The sequence below is a fragment of the Lutra lutra genome, chromosome 9 (assembly GCF_902655055.1).
Source record: "Lutra lutra chromosome 9, mLutLut1.2, whole genome shotgun sequence".
NCBI classification, from domain to species: domain Eukaryota; kingdom Metazoa; phylum Chordata; class Mammalia; order Carnivora; family Mustelidae; genus Lutra; species Lutra lutra.
The window spans coordinates 32,075,274-32,092,551 of NC_062286.1; the positions used below are offsets into that span (position 1 = coordinate 32,075,274).

At 37.2% G+C, this 17,278-nt stretch overlaps 1 protein-coding gene across 8 annotated transcripts in view; it reads right to left on the reverse strand.

The window, feature by feature from the left end:
• Positions 1 to 574: 574 nt before the first annotated feature.
• The window catches only part of MAP4K3 (mitogen-activated protein kinase kinase kinase kinase 3), a 194,685-nt gene continuing 177,981 nt past the window's right edge, over positions 575 to 17,278 (reverse strand). For 7 of the 8 annotated variants that reach the window (XM_047743775.1, XM_047743773.1, XM_047743776.1 and 4 more), the window contains 7 exons: positions 16,242 to 16,345; positions 11,676 to 11,847; positions 9,499 to 9,567; positions 9,322 to 9,414; positions 6,053 to 6,123; positions 2,968 to 3,023; positions 575 to 2,320 (listed from right to left, as the gene is read on the reverse strand). In XM_047743775.1, the coding sequence (XP_047599731.1) occupies positions 2,233 to 2,320; positions 2,968 to 3,023; positions 6,053 to 6,123; positions 9,322 to 9,414; positions 9,499 to 9,567; positions 11,676 to 11,847; positions 16,242 to 16,345 (653 nt within the window). In that variant the 3' untranslated portion in view covers positions 575 to 2,232. Of the gene's footprint in view, positions 2,321 to 2,967; positions 3,024 to 6,052; positions 6,149 to 9,321; positions 9,415 to 9,498; positions 9,568 to 11,675; positions 11,848 to 16,241; positions 16,346 to 17,278 lie in introns of all 8 variants that reach the window. The other variant, XR_007129855.1, reaches the window with a different exon arrangement.

Sequence of the window (17,278 nt, forward strand, 5' to 3'; positions counted from 1 at the left end):
GAAAAAACTGGCCAAGAAAAAGGACCAACAACCTGGTCAACAAATGCCAAGAACAGAATCTTGATGTCTTGAAAATCTTTTCTATGAGTCTCTGTTTTTCAATAAGTTGATGATAATGTTATATTGGCAAAGATGTGTTTTTAAAACAGCCGTTATTCAGTCATTAATGCTAAGATCAGTGACAATGTATTTATTGGGGAAAAGCCATATATATACACAACTGTTTTGACAACACCTGATTTCCAAGTCATGTTTTTAGATTAGGAAACTGTTGCAGAGTCAATAAACTACGTAAGTCACAGAGAAGGGTAGTGCAGTAGCAAAGGGAGAAATGGTGCCTCATGATCCACCATCCAGTTCTTCTCACCTAATTGTCCCTTTCTTCAGTCTCTAGAACTGCATTCTCCAACACTCTCCTGTTCCTTTCTGTGACCCAGGAGTTGGCAAACTTTTTCTATACAGGGTCAGATGGTAAATATTTAAGGCTCTATAAGCCATACGACTTTCTTGCAACCACTCACCTCTGTCACTATAGTGCAAACACAGCCACAGACAACACATAAATGAGTATGTGGTGTGGTGTTCCAATAAAACTTTATTTACAAAAACAGGCAGTGAGCAGGATTAAGCTGAGGTATGTTTGCTGACACCTGCTCCATTAAGACTATGAATGTTTCATTGATTTTCCTGATCAAAAAGTTGAAGAGTCTGTAAAAGATACCCCTTTAAGAAACTGAGATGACAGATCAAATAAAAATATGATCTGAGGGACCAGAATGGGTATGTAGGATTCAATGCAGAATAATTAAAAAATTGTTTTTCTCCTTAATAAATTTTAGTTTTACGCTATACAGAGATTAAGCCAGATGACAAGCTACTGTACAACCGCATGTTAAAAAACATGTTTATTTTACACTATGTACAATCAGAAACATATTTAAAAGCATTATCAATTAAAATAAATGAAGACCATAAATCACAATTTAGTTTGTTCCTAGTGTATATACCCACATTAAAATATAAAGAACATATACCAAAAAAGAGCCAAAGTGTGTATTTTGCTAAAACTTGGTATATACATATTCCATTGGAAAAAAGCAATCAAAAATGACTTTAAACCAAAACTAAGTTCCTGCGATGTGTAGTAACCATTATATTGTTTATATGAGGTAGTAACTAAATTATTTTGGCCATGTGTTAATACTCTAAGTCAAAAGAAATATGAAAATGATCATAAAATAAGGCCAACCAAAGTAAAAAATTTCACTAGAAATTTGAATCACTCCCCTCTATGGAATGTTATAGTTCTTCAATGTGATTCTATGAAATGTTTAGTGTGGGCTCTTTAATAATGCTCATTTATCCTTTGTGCAACTGTAATTCAAAGAACTGCAGTGTTATATCATGGTACCGCTATTCTGTGATTCAAAATTTTTTCGAAGGTGTGTTTTTTAAGCACAGACAAACAATCTTACAGGATTCTGCTTAAATATAAAAAGACCAGTTACTACAACAGGTGGTTAATTGGGTTGTTTCATACAGAAAACCACCCAAATACATTTAAAAAAGATGTTGTGGAGCCAAATGCATATTGACAGTGTCACAGCTTACTTTTGTGACAATACATCACATATCAATACTTTGTGCAAATATAAACACCAGTGTACTTGCATTAAAATTAAAAACAAGATTACAAAATGATTATAGCCTCCATTACAATTTTGAAAGTTACAAGATTTGTATTCATATTACTAAATTACATATAATAAAAATACAATAGTGTTAAATGTGCGGTTTCATTGCCAGCATCCCATTTTATAATACAGCCACACCTAAGAATATACTAAGAATTCTTAAAATATTAACCCCAATTGCATTTTCATCGACATTTACATCTGTACAGATAAGACACTTACTTGTACATCTCATAAAAGTACATTATCTACATAAATCCTTAGTGTATGTCTTCAGCAATATGAAGTTTCACAGAAAAATACTGCCTGTATGTACAAAGATTACATAACAATGAATTAAGCACTTGTGTGGTTCAATACGCTAAATCTATCCATACCACTTAAAACAAAACTTCTCCCCATCTTGTCTCATGCCACAATAAATTACAAGTGACTGAAGCCCGGTGACGGAGGCTTTGTCCAGCCTCAAAGCACTCAACGACGACGGTGCAGTCATGCTTGCTCGTTTCTCACAGTAGCTGTTGAAGCACAGCCGTCCTCAGTAACTGTTCTCGTGGCCCGCCAGGATGTATAAATTGCTGTTTGCTGTGGGATTATCAGTTGGCCTACTTTCCAAAACCACGACCCTAAAGGGGACAAACATACAAAAGTTATTCTTGAAAACTAATGTAAGCAGAAACATTTTCCATTGCTTCTTCATTTTATGCCTCTATAAATGCTGTTCGATTTGTGGGTAGAAAATGACTTGCAAATCACTATGACTAAAGAACCAGTTGCAGCTCCAGGAAGTACTTTTGCTGCCCACTGTCTCCCACGGCTCAGCCAGTGTTGTTTGAAGAGCCAGAGGTGCGGAAAACCTGTATTTGGAATAATTTGGGGGAACTTAATTCTCACGAAGTACAGAACAACCTGTTGTTCGAGAATCAGAAAGTATATCAGAATAGAACCCAAAAATTCTATTTGGCACTAAACCCAAAAAGATTTATTTGTTAGCATATGGTATTTCCTCTTTCTTGTGCTGTAAATCATACTTTAGACAGCACATTTAATGCAAAATAAGTACCGGCAGATCTATATATTCCTGTTACTTAGAAGATCAGGCACAGTCTCAAAGGCTTTAGAACTTCCTGACTTGTGAATTCTTTAGTGTGAAAAATACAAAGTTGAATATATTACTGTAGAAATTTCAATTCCCTTGAAAAAGAAATCAGTTTCATGCTGGATTTATAAAACGCATTTAGTACTATGTGTTTAATACAACCTCTTTCCATACCTGTCAGATCCAAGCAGTCTGAAAATTCTTGTGTTATCTGAAATTTCTTGTGTTACCTGTTCAATTAAAATATAAACTTAATTTCTGGAATTAAAGGCACAAAATTTTATATGGGCATTTAATTTATAACTCTATAGAAAAGAAACATAATTCCTAAGATGAAAATAGATCCCTGCATGACTGTTAGTCTGTTAAGTCAGCACACAGACACATCAGTTTGCTAGTCTAGGAAAAAGGTGCCTAATTTTGAATTAATCAAAAAGAGGAGAGTAGGAAAACTATTTACTTACTAAATTATAGACCTCAAGGGAAAAATTTATCAGAAACCGCTGTCGGTCCTGTTAATGCTGACAGCAAAGCCACTGCAGCAGCAAGCCACTTAGATCTGGTCCTTTTACTTCAAAGGCTGCACTGTAGTATGATGGGACAAACTCAAGACTGGAATTTGAATCCCGGTTCTCCCACTTAGTGGCTAGGACACGGGCCAAGTAGTAATTTGCTGAAAATGGTTCTGTCTTCAGTGAAACAGGAGGGAAAAGCTCTGCCCTGCACTAGTGTTGTGCAGGGCTCTCAGAAGTAGCAGTGGGTACAATGCCTAGCGAAGGCAGAGCTCTACAGATGACTTTTCTTTCCTGTATCTCCCCCAGTCTCCTGAAATAGTATTTGCTGATGGCAGATATCCTTTAAGAAGTCCTCAGTGTGACCCATTACCAGTTGGGGAGTTAAAGATAAGTCTATGGGAGAAAGAAAAACCCACGATTTGTTGCTTACTGAGTGCAAAACATTCCAAATTATAATGGCAGTAACTTCTCCCCACAATTTTGTAGGCTGAAAAAACAATTTGCTTTCCAAACTAAAAGTATTCTCTTAGTATCTCCACAATTAGTTATTCTGGAAACACCAGCGATTCTCAACCTCTTTCGGAACCCAGCACACCTGAAGAATCCAACATGCTCACTACAGTAACAGTGGGTCACCATGACTGATCTTCCATGTGTTTTGGGGTTTGCCTATTAGAAGGACACAACACTTTTGGAGAAGCAGTATTTAGTAAGGGCTGCCAGCACAGTTTGAAAAAGCCCCTCAGGGACTCCTGGGTGGCTCAGTGGGGTAAGCATCTGCCTTCAGCTCAGGTCATGATCTCAGGGTCCTGGGATGGAGCCCCACATAGGGCTCTCTGCTCAGTGGGGAGCCTGCTTCTTCCTCTCTCTCTGCCCCTTCACCTGCTTGTGCTCTTTCTGTCTCCCTCAAATAATTACAATCTTTAAAAAAAGAAAAGAGGGGTGCCTGGGTGGCTCAGTGGATTAAGCTGCTGCCTTCGGCTCAGGTCATGATCTCAGGGTCCTGGGATCGAGCCCCTTATCTACCTCAGCATCCCTGCTGAGCAGAGAGCCTTCTTCCCCCTCTCTCTCTGCCTACTTGTGATCTCTCTATCAAATAAATAAATTTTAAAAATCTTAAAAAAAAAAAATAAAAAATAAAAAAAGAAAAGAAAAAAAAAAAAAAAAGCCCCTCAGCTCAGGTGCTTTTTTGGATTTCTTTTTCTTAAACTGCTCTCTGGTATCCTGCCTACAGTGTCTTTCTTTCTCTGCCTAGTATTTATTAGATTGTTCTTATTTCCCTGCTCAATTCCCCCAGGTGATTTTAAAACATCTTCCTGAGAAGCCCTCTTGTGGGAATAACTACTAGCAACCTATTATCTACGAAGTTTTTCTTTTCTTTTCTTCAAAGATTTTTTTTTTAAGTAGTGTCTACAACCCAAATGGGGCTCGAACCTACAACCCTGTGGTCAAAGTCACATGCATGCTCTACTGACTGGCCACCAAGGTGCCCCTCTTTTCCTAAATACCTATTGTAAGCCGGGCATTATGCCGAGCACATTATATGCTTCCTTTCAATTAATCTTAATAACCAATGAAGTAAGTACCATTTTGTTATCCTCAATTCACAAATGGGAAGTAAAGGCAAAGAGAAGTTAAGTGATATGCCACAGCTACGGATACAAAACAGCAGGGTGGAGAACTGAACCCAGTGTTTCAACTCTGGAACCCATGCTCATGGTCACTCTGCTATAACGTCCACGTGCTTAGAAGAAATACTCTGAGTTTAGAATGATAGTTTAGGACACAAATGAGCTACTTCTTGCTTGAGGCACCTAAGGTTCTCCTTTCCCTCTAATGCTCAAGTGAAAGTTATACTATTGAGGTTGGTTTTGGGGGTCCTGGGAGAATTTCTGATGATTTCACTTGCCTGTGATATTCCTCGGGGAAAGTACCACATCTTGCTCACATTTGTAATACAGCTCAGCGCTTTCTGGTGGAAATGCTGAGCAGAACTGAGTATGTCCTAGGACTTGGGAGCTGGGAGTTAAACTGTTCCTGAGGTTAAATTAAGGTAGGAAGAAACGGGGCAGGGTGCCTGGGTGGCTCAGTCAGAGCCTGACTCTTGGTTTCAGCTCAGGTCATGAGATCAAGCCCTGTGTTGGATTCTGCACTCAAATCCCAACCTGCTTGGGATTGTCTCTCCCTTTGTCCCCCTCCTTCTCATGCTTTCTTTTTCTAAAATTAAAAAAAAAAAAAAAAAAAAAAAAAGATGAATGAATGAATAAATAAATAAAATCTTAAACCAATCAGAATATACAATTGGCATGTCTCTACCAAGGTATCTATTATTAAAAGGCGGGGGGGGGGGGGCAAAGAATCTTACAAATGTCAAGTGAATCAGGCTAAGAGAGACAGGAGACATAGTGGCTGAAAAGTAATGTGCAATCCTTTACCTATAAGCCCACTCTGGTCACTATTTCTGAAATACAAAGTAGAAAGGTGCCTCAAGACAGAAAGAATCAGCATCCATGCTGTTGTTCCAAGTGATGTTTTTAATTTATTTATTTGAGAAAGAGACAGAGAGACCATGAGCTGCAGCAGGTGGACGGGCAGAGGGAAAAGTAGACTCCCTGCTGAGCAGGGAGCAGGAAGTGGGGCTCAATCCCAGGACCCCGAGATCACAACCTGAGCCGAAGGCAGAGGCTTAACCAACTAAGCACCCAGGCAACCGTAATGTACACAGTTTTTAAAAGATTACTTACCTCATTAGATCTAAAACTTCTACCTTGCATTCCGTGTTTCCAGAAAGCTAGCACACTGTCTTGTAGGCAAACTAGCAGGCAAGAACAGCTCAGTTACTGTTAATAGTACAAAAGTTCAACCAATAAGCATCATTTTGTCCCTCTATCTTGCATAGTAATACTTCATTTAATAACTAATGTCAGCTATTCCATATTTATATGGCATCTTTACTTTTGAAATTTAAAACATACATATACCAGACAGACTTTATTCATCTTTTAGGCAAGAAAAAAGAAAATTCTTCAAAAATATTGTTTTATTAAAATTTTTGTTTTGATAAAATGGAAATATTTGAAATAAGGTATTTTAAATATATAGAAAAATATGAAAATAGCACAGAAACCTATGTATCCACCACGTAACTATCAAATCTTAACATTTTACCATATTTGCCTTTTGTTTTAAATAAAACCAAATACAGCTGGCATCCATTTACAACCCCCTGTAATCCCATTCCAGTCCTTCCTTCCTCCCTGACATAACTACAATTATAAATTTAGTGTCTGTCATTCTCATGCCTGTTTTTATTACTACTACACAATATCAAACTTTATACTAAATGTTTCCAACTTTCATACATGTGATCTGATGAACATTTAAGTTGTTTCTAGTTTTTTGTTATTGCCATCTATAATAAACACTCTGTGCCTCTTTTTGAATACATGTGCACAATTTTCTAATTCTAGAAAAAGAATTACTGGGACATAGGCATATGTACTTAATAAAAATATTAGTTTTGTTTTTAATATTTACATATTTAAATACACATTATTGTGTGTATCCAGTGAGGAAAACATCCAATTTTGTTTCCTGCAGATAACCAATTGTACCAGCATCATTTGCTGAACGTCTACCATTTTCCACTGACATATCACGCTGTGAATTTCCATTTACATGTAGGTGCATTTCTGAGCCTTCTCTTCTAGTGCCACTGTTCTATTTATTTATCTCTGTGTTGATCTCACACTGTCTTAATCACTATGGCTTTGTCAAAGTTTCAATACTCAGAAGGGCAAGTATTTATTTTTATTTACTTATTTTACTATTTATTTTATTATTCTTGGCATTTGGTTCTTCCATTAAATTTTCAGATAAGTTTATCAAGTGGCACAAAACATCTTTGTGGTTTAACTTATAAAGAACTGAGACCTTTCTCGTAGTCCGTCTATCCATGGACATGGTATGGTTCTTCATTTGTTCTTTTATGTTTTTAAACAATAATTTGGAATTTCCTAGATAATGGTTTTAAACATATTTGGATTACATTTATTTCCACATATTTTATTGCCATTGTCAATGAGATCTTTTTTCCTATCAAAAATTTCTTAATTTCTGGCACACTGAAAAGCTATTCATTTGTGTTAGTCACATCCAGAAACTCCAAATTCTCCTACTGGTTCAGTAGTTTATTTAAAGAGCTATACATTCTATATAGATAATTGTACTATTGGAAAAAAAGGATCTTTTACTTTTTTCTTTCTAATCCTCTTAGTTTCCTTTTCTTGTCTTTTCTTATAAGATGATGTTGAAATATGAGGACAGCAGGTATTCTTATCTTGTTCTTGACTTTAATGGGAGAGTTTGACCACTGAAGTATGTATATTTTTAAATAACCTTTGCTAGATGAAGAAGATTTCCTTCTATTTCTAATTTTCTAAGAAGCTTTTTTTTCTTAAATCACAAATAACTTGGATTCTTTCTGTGTTGTGTATTTATTGAAAAATTATGTGACCTTTTACTTTGAAATGTAAAGTGCTATATTACATAAACAAATTTTCTGATGCTGAATGAACCATCCTTGCTTTCCTGAGATAAAGTCTATTATTTGATGATGTGGAATTCTAATTGCTAGTACTTCGTTTAAATTTTTTCAAAATCTGTTTTCGTAAGACTGGAAAATTTTGTTTTCTGTACTCCTCTTGCTTGATTTTAGTATCAGTGTTAAACACTAATTTGTTCAATAATCTGAAATAGTTTGTACAGGATAGGGAACCTCTCTCTTTTTCAAGGGCGGATAAAAATCTCCTATAAAGCCATTAGACCTCAGTGGGGAGAATCTTGGTTACTAGGCACCTCAAGCAAGGAATCTGGTTCCCATATTCTGTGGGATACTTTTAGTCTTCTTTATCACCAGGAGCCCAGCATGTCTGTTGGCTTCAGGCCTGCATACTGCTTAGAGTTTCTGTTCTTTGTCTTGCTTTTTGGCCCTGGCTATGTGTTTTTAAGCATGTATTCCTTTCTAACATCTTGAAGAGATTTCCCTCATTATTACCATCAGCATTTGCTTGCTGGCAGAGAGACATTCTAGTTGGAGGAGAGAGTAAAAACAGATCTAGGATTAAAACAAATCAACTATCTGCTCTTGGCCCTACCCTCGACCAACATATATAGGTGCAAGTATCTTTTCCTGATAATGAAGACCAAAAAAAATTGTGTCTAGTTAAATACTGAATTAGCTCTCCTCCATATTCTCAGCACGATCTCATATATGATCATTCTTACCCAATTCTTCTGGAATCTAATCATTTTAGAATACTGATTCTGTATGAAATCCTTTTTTAGAAAATACTTTAGTCAAACAAAATGTGAGAATGCCAGAGAGATTCCATAATATCCTTATGGAGATGCCTAAAATGCTCTGATCAGCAGATACAATAGCAAAAATACAAGAGAGTACCGTAAGTCCTAAATTTTAAAGTACTTACAGGGAAACTCTACAGGAGTCTGGAGGAAATGGGAATTCATAACTGTGTTATGAAATATAAGATTTATTTCTTTTGAAATGTCAGATCTCGGGGCACCTGGGTGGCTCAGTGGGTTAAAGCCTCTGTCTTTGGCTCAGGTCATGATCTCAGGGTCCTGAAATCGAGCCCTGCATTGGCCTCTCTACTCAGCGGGGAGCCTGCTTCCCTTCCTCACTCTGCCTGCCTCTCTGCCTACTTGTGATCTGTCAAATAAGTGAATAAAATATTTAAAAAAAAAAAAAAGAAAGAAAGAAATGTCAGATCTCTAAGGAGGATACCATTAACTATAGATTATATCAGTTATTAAATGATTTCACAGAATGTATAAAGTGAAGACTGCTACTGACCTCATATTCATTATATTCTGTATTTTAAAAAACATGTGTCCTTAGCAATATCTTTCTATAATTTCAGATAATTATCAGGTAAGTTACTTTAAGCAGCTCTTGCTGTAATCAAACAAGAAATACAAAACTTTCACTTACCTATTGATTCAATCTGGAAATCAAAGGTGAGTTCAGATGATAATTTTCTGCTAGATTTTAATCTTCCTTGAAGATTTACTATTTTTATACAACCTAAAGAAGGTGGGGGAAAAGTCACTCAGAAACTAAGCTTAAAAAAAATGTGTTAAAATAAGATGCTCATAAATAAAAACTTACAGTCCAAGCATACAAGAATGGTATCTCTCTCCAGCTGGGTAACATGAGTAACGCTTGTCTGTGGGCTATCTGTAACACAAACAAACTCAATGAACTTATATATAAAGTAACACTGAAAGCACAGAGATGTAAAAACAAGAATTCTGAACATCACTAAATTGGAAATGGATTTAAATTTTTAGTTATACATGTGCGGTGGTTGAGCAAGTCGGCTTGGGTCTAAATTCCAAGGCGGCGCTAAACGAAGTGAGCACTCAGTGGAGGGCTGACCGTTGTAACCGTTGTCCTTCCTACCGGTGATGTCATTATTTCCATTACTATGTGAAATCAGGAGTCTAATTTTCCACATTATGGTTATGAATGATTTCTGCTTTTAAGCTCAGAAGGCCAGGAACTAGGATTTGTACATCACTATATGGAAGTGCCCAGTACCACGTGCAGTAAATACTTATTGAGTGAATGAATGAAACTCAAACAAATTATTTCAAGTAAAAATGAATTAAAACTGAAGTATTTTGAGAAGTGTGAAGTATTACCAAAATGCAAAGAGGCATTATTATTATAATGATTTATCAAAGTTCTTACAAACTGAGAATATTTAAATGATTTGCCATAAAGTGAAAAGTAGGATATCCCAAATTTCGTATGAACATTAAAACTGAAAATGCTGAGCTATAGGCCTTTGTTTCTGGTCTTGTATTTCCTGCAGAATGAGTCTGATAATCTATAGTCTACCGTTTTCTATTTCCCATAGTGTTTAGTCTTAGGCCATCCCAGCAAGGACTGCCGTATTTCAGACGTTCAAATGTGTTTTAGACCTCGTACTTCTGTAACCAACCAGGGCTGAAAGAACATGGAATAGGCCTCCTGCAAATCCGATCTTTGTAGCTCTTTGTGATTTTTTTTCACTGCCAAAAAAGCCTCAACACTTAATTTCTTTCCTTCTGTGAACATTCAGGCTTCCAACAAACTCCTGAAAAATCAGTATCTATTGCCAAACTGGCTTCTTAATATTTCCCTAAGAACCCAAAGACTCTGACAAAGGGCCTCTGCAAAACCTTTAAAAACTGCCTTTTAGGGGCACCTGGGTGGCTACGTCAGTTAAGTGTGACTCTTGATTTTGGCTCAGGCCATGATCTTAGGTCATAAGATTGAGCCCTGCGTCGGGCTCTGCACTGCACACAGCGCCCAGTTAAGGTTTTCCCTAACTTCCCCCGTCCCTCTTGCCCCTTGCTCTTCCCTCCAATTTTCTAAATACATAAAAAGTGCCTTCTAAAACAGCCACTATTTTATAGCAAAACATTGTACAATGTTATTTTTAAGGGAAAAACATCAAAAAGAGCTCTGTAGTAAAAACAGTGCTTTAAATGTAAGAAAAAAAAGATTGTTCAGGTCACTTTTTTTAAAGTGTAAAAGTTCAATCAGATTTATTTACCATGAAACACAAGTTTTATTAATGTACTGACTATAACAACAAAATTGAAAGTTTCAACTATCACCAACTTTCTGTAAAAAGCTCATTAATTGGAAATATTTCCTAAGATACTATGAAGGAAAGATCTACTATGCAACTGGACAACACAGATCAAAATTTAAGGAAACAACTTATATAAAAGAATTATTTTCAAGTACCCTCTAATATTTCAGAAATCGCTGTTTAGTTATAATTTATATCCTAGTTACAAATCAATAAACATTTATTAAAGTTATTGCACAGTACCCGTGAATCAATTACAGGAGTATAATGGAAAATAAACTATACTCAATGCAGTTTTTCCTTTTATTTCAATCAACTTTTCTAGGCCTGGATGTATGTGTATATGTGTAGTTCTCAAAGTGTGGCTGCTGCATCAACACCATCAGCGCTACCTGGGAACACACAGAAATGAAAATTCACGGGCCCCACTCCAGAGCTAGTGAATGAAGGGCTCTGGCAGTGGGGGCCAGCAAGCCTCTGGGTGATTCCGATGCACACTCAGGTTGGGGGAACACATAATGTTTCAAATGCTTCAAACAAATTCGCTTTTTTAAAGCAAGCCATCTTCTCTTTTTCCAGTTTAATAAGTTATTCTAGATTGGATTTTTATGCACTGTTTTTGCCTAATAAGAGATATGGTAAATTTATTACTTATAAAATCAAATATATTGGCCTTAATAATTCAGTAAAAATCACACACCTGATTCTGTAAACCACGAAGAGGTAGAGTTTGGATTGACTGTTTCAAATCGAACCACTTGGTTGAAGTCTCTCCCCCTACTGACACCAACACAGACCAAAGGGTACTCCTGCTCCGGGACTACCAGCATCTCAAACATTCTAAGTGGACACGGTATGGGAAAATCTATGTGCTGGAGAGAGAAACGAAAGTATCTTAAACAAAGGAAAATAAAAATCAAATAATTTCATGAGAACACTATTAATAATTTTTAGCTCTATGAAAATACAGAACATAACTCTCTCCTAAAAAGTTTGCTTCTTGTCACAGAAACTTTGGATATGCAGAAAAATTAGCACCGTAAATCTTTTTTAAGTCAAAAATCACATTAATTTTGGGACATTAGGGCTGGAAGGGAACTTATAAATCATCTGTTCAACCCTCACTTTTCAGAGGTGGAAACAGAGACCCAGAAATTTGGTGACTGGCCTAGCATTGCCCACCCCTTTGTGGCAGAGCCTCCTGCCGCTCACTTCTATGTGCTTGTTATTCTCTGTCTTCTTATCCAACCAAGCAAACATGGGTAAGAGCATTGAAATGCTAATTAGCAAGCAACATTCCTCTTGTAAGTGGACAGAAAAAAACCACAAATAAGAGAAATTTAGCCTTATAGCTCAAGTGACTATTCACAAACTCACAGTTACAATGTAAACAATTTTAATTTTACATAACTTCGAAATTATTTTTATATTGCTACAAGGGGACTAAATAAGTTCATATTTTGTAAGTTTAGAAAAATAGGTAGAGACCATTAACAAAATCAGTGATCAGGAAATTAAACTACACGAGACTCTATATATCCACCCGAATGACTAAAATGAAATGACTGACAGTAACAAGTGTCAACAGGAGAGGAGCAGTCGAATGCTCACTGTAAGGGCCTTATTTAGCCAGAGCCAGAGCAGCTCCATCCTGACCCTGCCCACCACCCCCCTTCAGGGAACTTACTTAAAAACAAGTCCCAGAAACCAGTCCCAGGTAACAAAGCCCAAATACAAGGGTGGGTCAGGCCAGGTGGAGGTAACCAATCAGTGGGGGCGCATACGGTCTCCCTAGTTACCAAGGAGTATGGGCCCTGCCCTTTGGGCGCCAATTCTGACCAAGGTGATAGGCTAGTTCAATTATCTACTATAGGGTAAATTGTAATTCAATTGGTCACTTATGTGTGACCTAGCAGGACTGTGCAGCTTTCTCTGTGTTACAATTTCATTGGTCACCTGTGCGTGGCCAGGCCCAACCACATGGCCTTTGCCCTTAAAAGCTAGTCTGTAAAAGAGAGGGGTCACCTCTTTGCAAGGGACGGCCCTGGCCGGTCAGTTTGATTCTCAATGCTTGGCGCAAAATAAAGCTTTGCTTGACCTTCGCTTTGTATCAGTCTCGCTCCTTTGACCGTGGACCCAACACTCACAAAGTGATTGGAGCATGAGCTACACAGTGCAGCCACACAGGTTAACTACATTATCTGTTCCCGTTGAAGATACGCATTCCTCTGGGCCCTGCAATAATGCTCTGGTTATACGTTCTAGACAGTATAAGTGCGCATGTGGATAGAAGGCATATGCAAAAATGTTCACAGCAGTTTTGTTCAAATAACAAAAAAGTGGAAGTAATCCAAATGCCCATCAACAGTAGACAGATAAAATGACGGCATATTCAGCATTTCACACAACGGGAACTTAGAGCAATGAAAATGAGTGACTACAGCTATATCCCAACAACGACACAAACATAATGCCAGATATGAATGAATACATACTGCATGATTCCACTTACATGCTGTCGAAAAATCAGGTAAAATTAACTCTCATGTTTAGGGGAGTGTGCTTATACAGTAAAAATGGAAAGTAAGGGAGTTGACTTGGTGGGGGGGATCATGGGGTGTTCTGAGGTGCTTCACAATAAAAAGTTGTTTTTCCAAAAAATATCAAGTCTTACACATACTTTAATAAACCCATTGTTAATATATTTATATTTCTGTTGCTCTTATAAATGGGCTGTATTTTCATTTTATTTCCCAAAAGGTTAGCATTATTAGTATTTAACAAAGCTACTGAATTTATTCTCTAATCTAGCAACTTGTAAATTCTAAAGATAATGAAGTCTGGGGCTACCATAACTACTATTCTCAAAGTGTTAGAAAATACAATGTGGTCCTCGCACTTAGAAGGTGAAGCTCTCTGTGCACCTGCTGCTCCCATCCATATCCCCTCCTTCCCTGGGACTGCCAGACCACCTCCACCCCATGGATATAGACACTTCTCATCAAACCCCCTCTCTAGAAGCTCTTCCATTACCTGGGGAATAGGCTTTGCCTAAAATCAGTTAGATTTTTAATAAGGCAAAATATTTAAAATAATTCTCTTTGAAATGTGATAAGAGCAGTAAAGCAGGAAAAAATGCCTCTATTTAACTTTTTTTGTCAGCAAATAAGAAAACCAAGAGATTGTGAATAATTCTATTTAGCTTCTAATAATGTATTGTTAAGTCATTAACAGAAGAGAACTCCTAAGAGCTCTAAATCCAATTACTAATGGTGTTGGTCCTTGAGGCCAGTGACTATATCTTATTTTTGTCTCTGTAGTTAAAAAGCACTGTGCTTGGTTTGTAATAAATACATAATTGTTTGTTGGCCTTTAATTTCTAACTTTTACTTTTGATGAAAATGTAGTCTAATGAAGCAAAAACTGTCAAAAATGTCATTAAGAGGAAGGAAGACTACAGAAAGGATAAAAATGTTTTTGAACACATCTTTTAAGACTGTAGAATAGAAACATCATAAACACTAGTCACAATAAAGTCAAATACAGAAACAAAATACCCACAATATCTTGAAGAGAGAGACAGGGGAAGGGGAATTGGGTTAAGATTCAGGATAAGAGCCTACAGAGTGCCCAGGGAGTTTAAGAAAAATGGGAAGGTGGGAAGTCTTGAAGGAGACTGTATTCTAAGTCACTTATAGTATCTTAGAACACTAGCAACAGGACTCATTAAATTAGTCAGAGCCAGGCTCCCCTGGACTACAGAAGTCATGTAAAAGAAAAGATGTGGATGGGTAATTTTTATGCTCCTCATGTCTTCTAAGTATATATTTTCTCCTGTATGTTTTTCATACCTAAAATCCCTTTAACAGAGAAAACGGTCTTCCGTTATGTTAGGATAAGTGGTTTAACATATTAGGTAACACAAAAAATTCATTCATCCTTAGGTTTAATCAGACTGTATCTCTGAACACTGATATAATGAAACTATTTTTCATTCTGACAGAGGTTAGGAATGAAAGGAATAGAGAGGATATATCTAAAATAGACTAAAGGGGGAAAGGTAGGAAGAAGACAGGGAAGGGAAGGGTTGCAGAAAAATAAAATGGCGTGCACTTGACCACTCCCATCTAGGAGAAGTTGTGCTTTTGTCAAATAGGCAAGAACAAAGAGGAGCTAAGAACAAAATAGTTTTTTTGCCATAAATGGGCTGTATCCAGAAGCTCTGCTTTAGACAGTTTATACGGTTACTTACTTTTCCCCTTCAGCTTTTGGTTTAAACAATTTTTGTTTCAGTGATTTGTGGCAATAGCACCTCAATGGGTTCAAATCTCTTGAAGCTATTTTTCCATTTCTTTAGCCCTACTTAATGTTGAGGTTAATAAATAGTGGTATGAAATCAAAACCAGATTCCTTAATCACTTACAGAAATTTAAATAACAGGAATCCAATACTTTAAATACCTTAATGCTGTATTGTAAAATTTAGGAAGGATCCACTCCAATTCCAAGTTCCAGGGAGATCTCAAATGCTCAGGAAATAAGACTACTTAATTTATATTAAATAGCAAAGAAATCAGCTTTAAAAAATTCATTTGGTATTTCCCTGGTGTGAGTGAACCATTTTATTAGTTTTTCCTCCAATTTTAAGTTACAGCTGAGTAATGTTAAGTATTTTAAGGAATATTCATTAATTAAAGATTCTAGAGAAACTTAGGCACATACACACACATACACACACACACACACACACACACACACACACACACACACACACACACACACACACACACACAAAACAACCCACACTTGGGAAGGCCTGGGCAAATTAACAGTTAAGCATAGAACTCAAATAAATAAGTTCCCTCTCTCTATGGTTATCCCCAGTCCTCTTAGGCCAAATGCCAACCTGTAGGTTGTTTCTCTGTGATGGAGTGGGTCAACCAGGGAATATATTCAAACAACACCCCACTTCTTCACACCTCCTGTTCTGGACACAAGACTGTCTGTGAGAGGCTATTTCTCACTCCTACTGCCATTTCCCTGAACTATTTCTCTAGTCTCTTCTAAAACTTCTATCTGGCCAACTGATTACCTTACAGTCAGGCAGCTTTTCACTACCCTGCCACACAAAACAAAGTCATGAAATTAGCTTGAGAAGAAACGGGGAAAAAAGAAAACTATGTTTTTTTGTTTTTTTGAAAGAACAGGAAAATTAACTTAATGAAGCTTATATACTAAGAATGACTGAGGTTGCTTTTCATGCTTACCTTAATTAACATAAATTTCTGCATTGGTTCAACCCATTCTAATAAAACAATGCTAGTCTGAAGTGCCCCACATAGGTACTTATGGCCTGTGTAAGGATTTCGCACTGTCAAGGCAAAAAAGTATATGTAAGTTCTCTTATCATACAGAAAGTCCTAACAACAGCAGTCGCAAGCTCTGAACACAAACGAACAATAGCGGGCCGGAGTTCAATTTCCTAATTAGACTGCAGGGTGAAAACATTTTCAGTAAGAGCTGGACCCTCCTCCACCACGAGCAGGACTTTTGTCTTATGCACAGACAAAACAGGTGGTTATTAAGGGGTCTGGCGGTGGGAAGAAAGATTTTAGGTCTCACGGCAGCAGGGAGGCTAGGTGCGGCAACAAGATCCTGAAGGAAGGCCCCGAAGTACATCTGGGGAGAAGCCGCCAAACTGAGAGACTACAGCACACCGAGGGACAGGTGACTGAGGGTGCTTTTGGTGGTAATGTTCAGAGGCCAGAGGCGGTGATGCTTTGGTTCTAGCGACATGAAGACAATACTACTCAACTCTTGAAATAGAGGTTTACAAGTAACAAAGCCTCAGAGGTTTTTAAGGCAGGGCAAGGCAACTCTTTTTTGCCTTTGCCACATGCAAATAAAACAGCTGGTTGTGATGGGGGAGGAAGAAGACTTTAGGATCGTGGTGTGTGAACAGGGAGACTACAACTTTCACGTCACAGGCATAAGGTTTTACATATTAAAGGCATGAAAATATACGCTGAATGAATAAATGCAGTTCTTAAGCCATTACCGAGCAGCATGTGAGTGGATAAGGAGCAGGACCCCTGGAGAACAGGGTATGATAAAGTGCTGTAATAAAAGTCATCTTACTTTCTCCATTTATCCAGTCAATAAATTATCTGCAAAACAATTGTTACGTGCGAGGTACTATATTAGGTTTAGTTTACATGGAGACTGAATGGCCAAGACATTTGTTTTACTTAAGGGGGAAAAATAAACTATAACTGGCAGAATGCCCTGGAGAAGTACTGTTTTA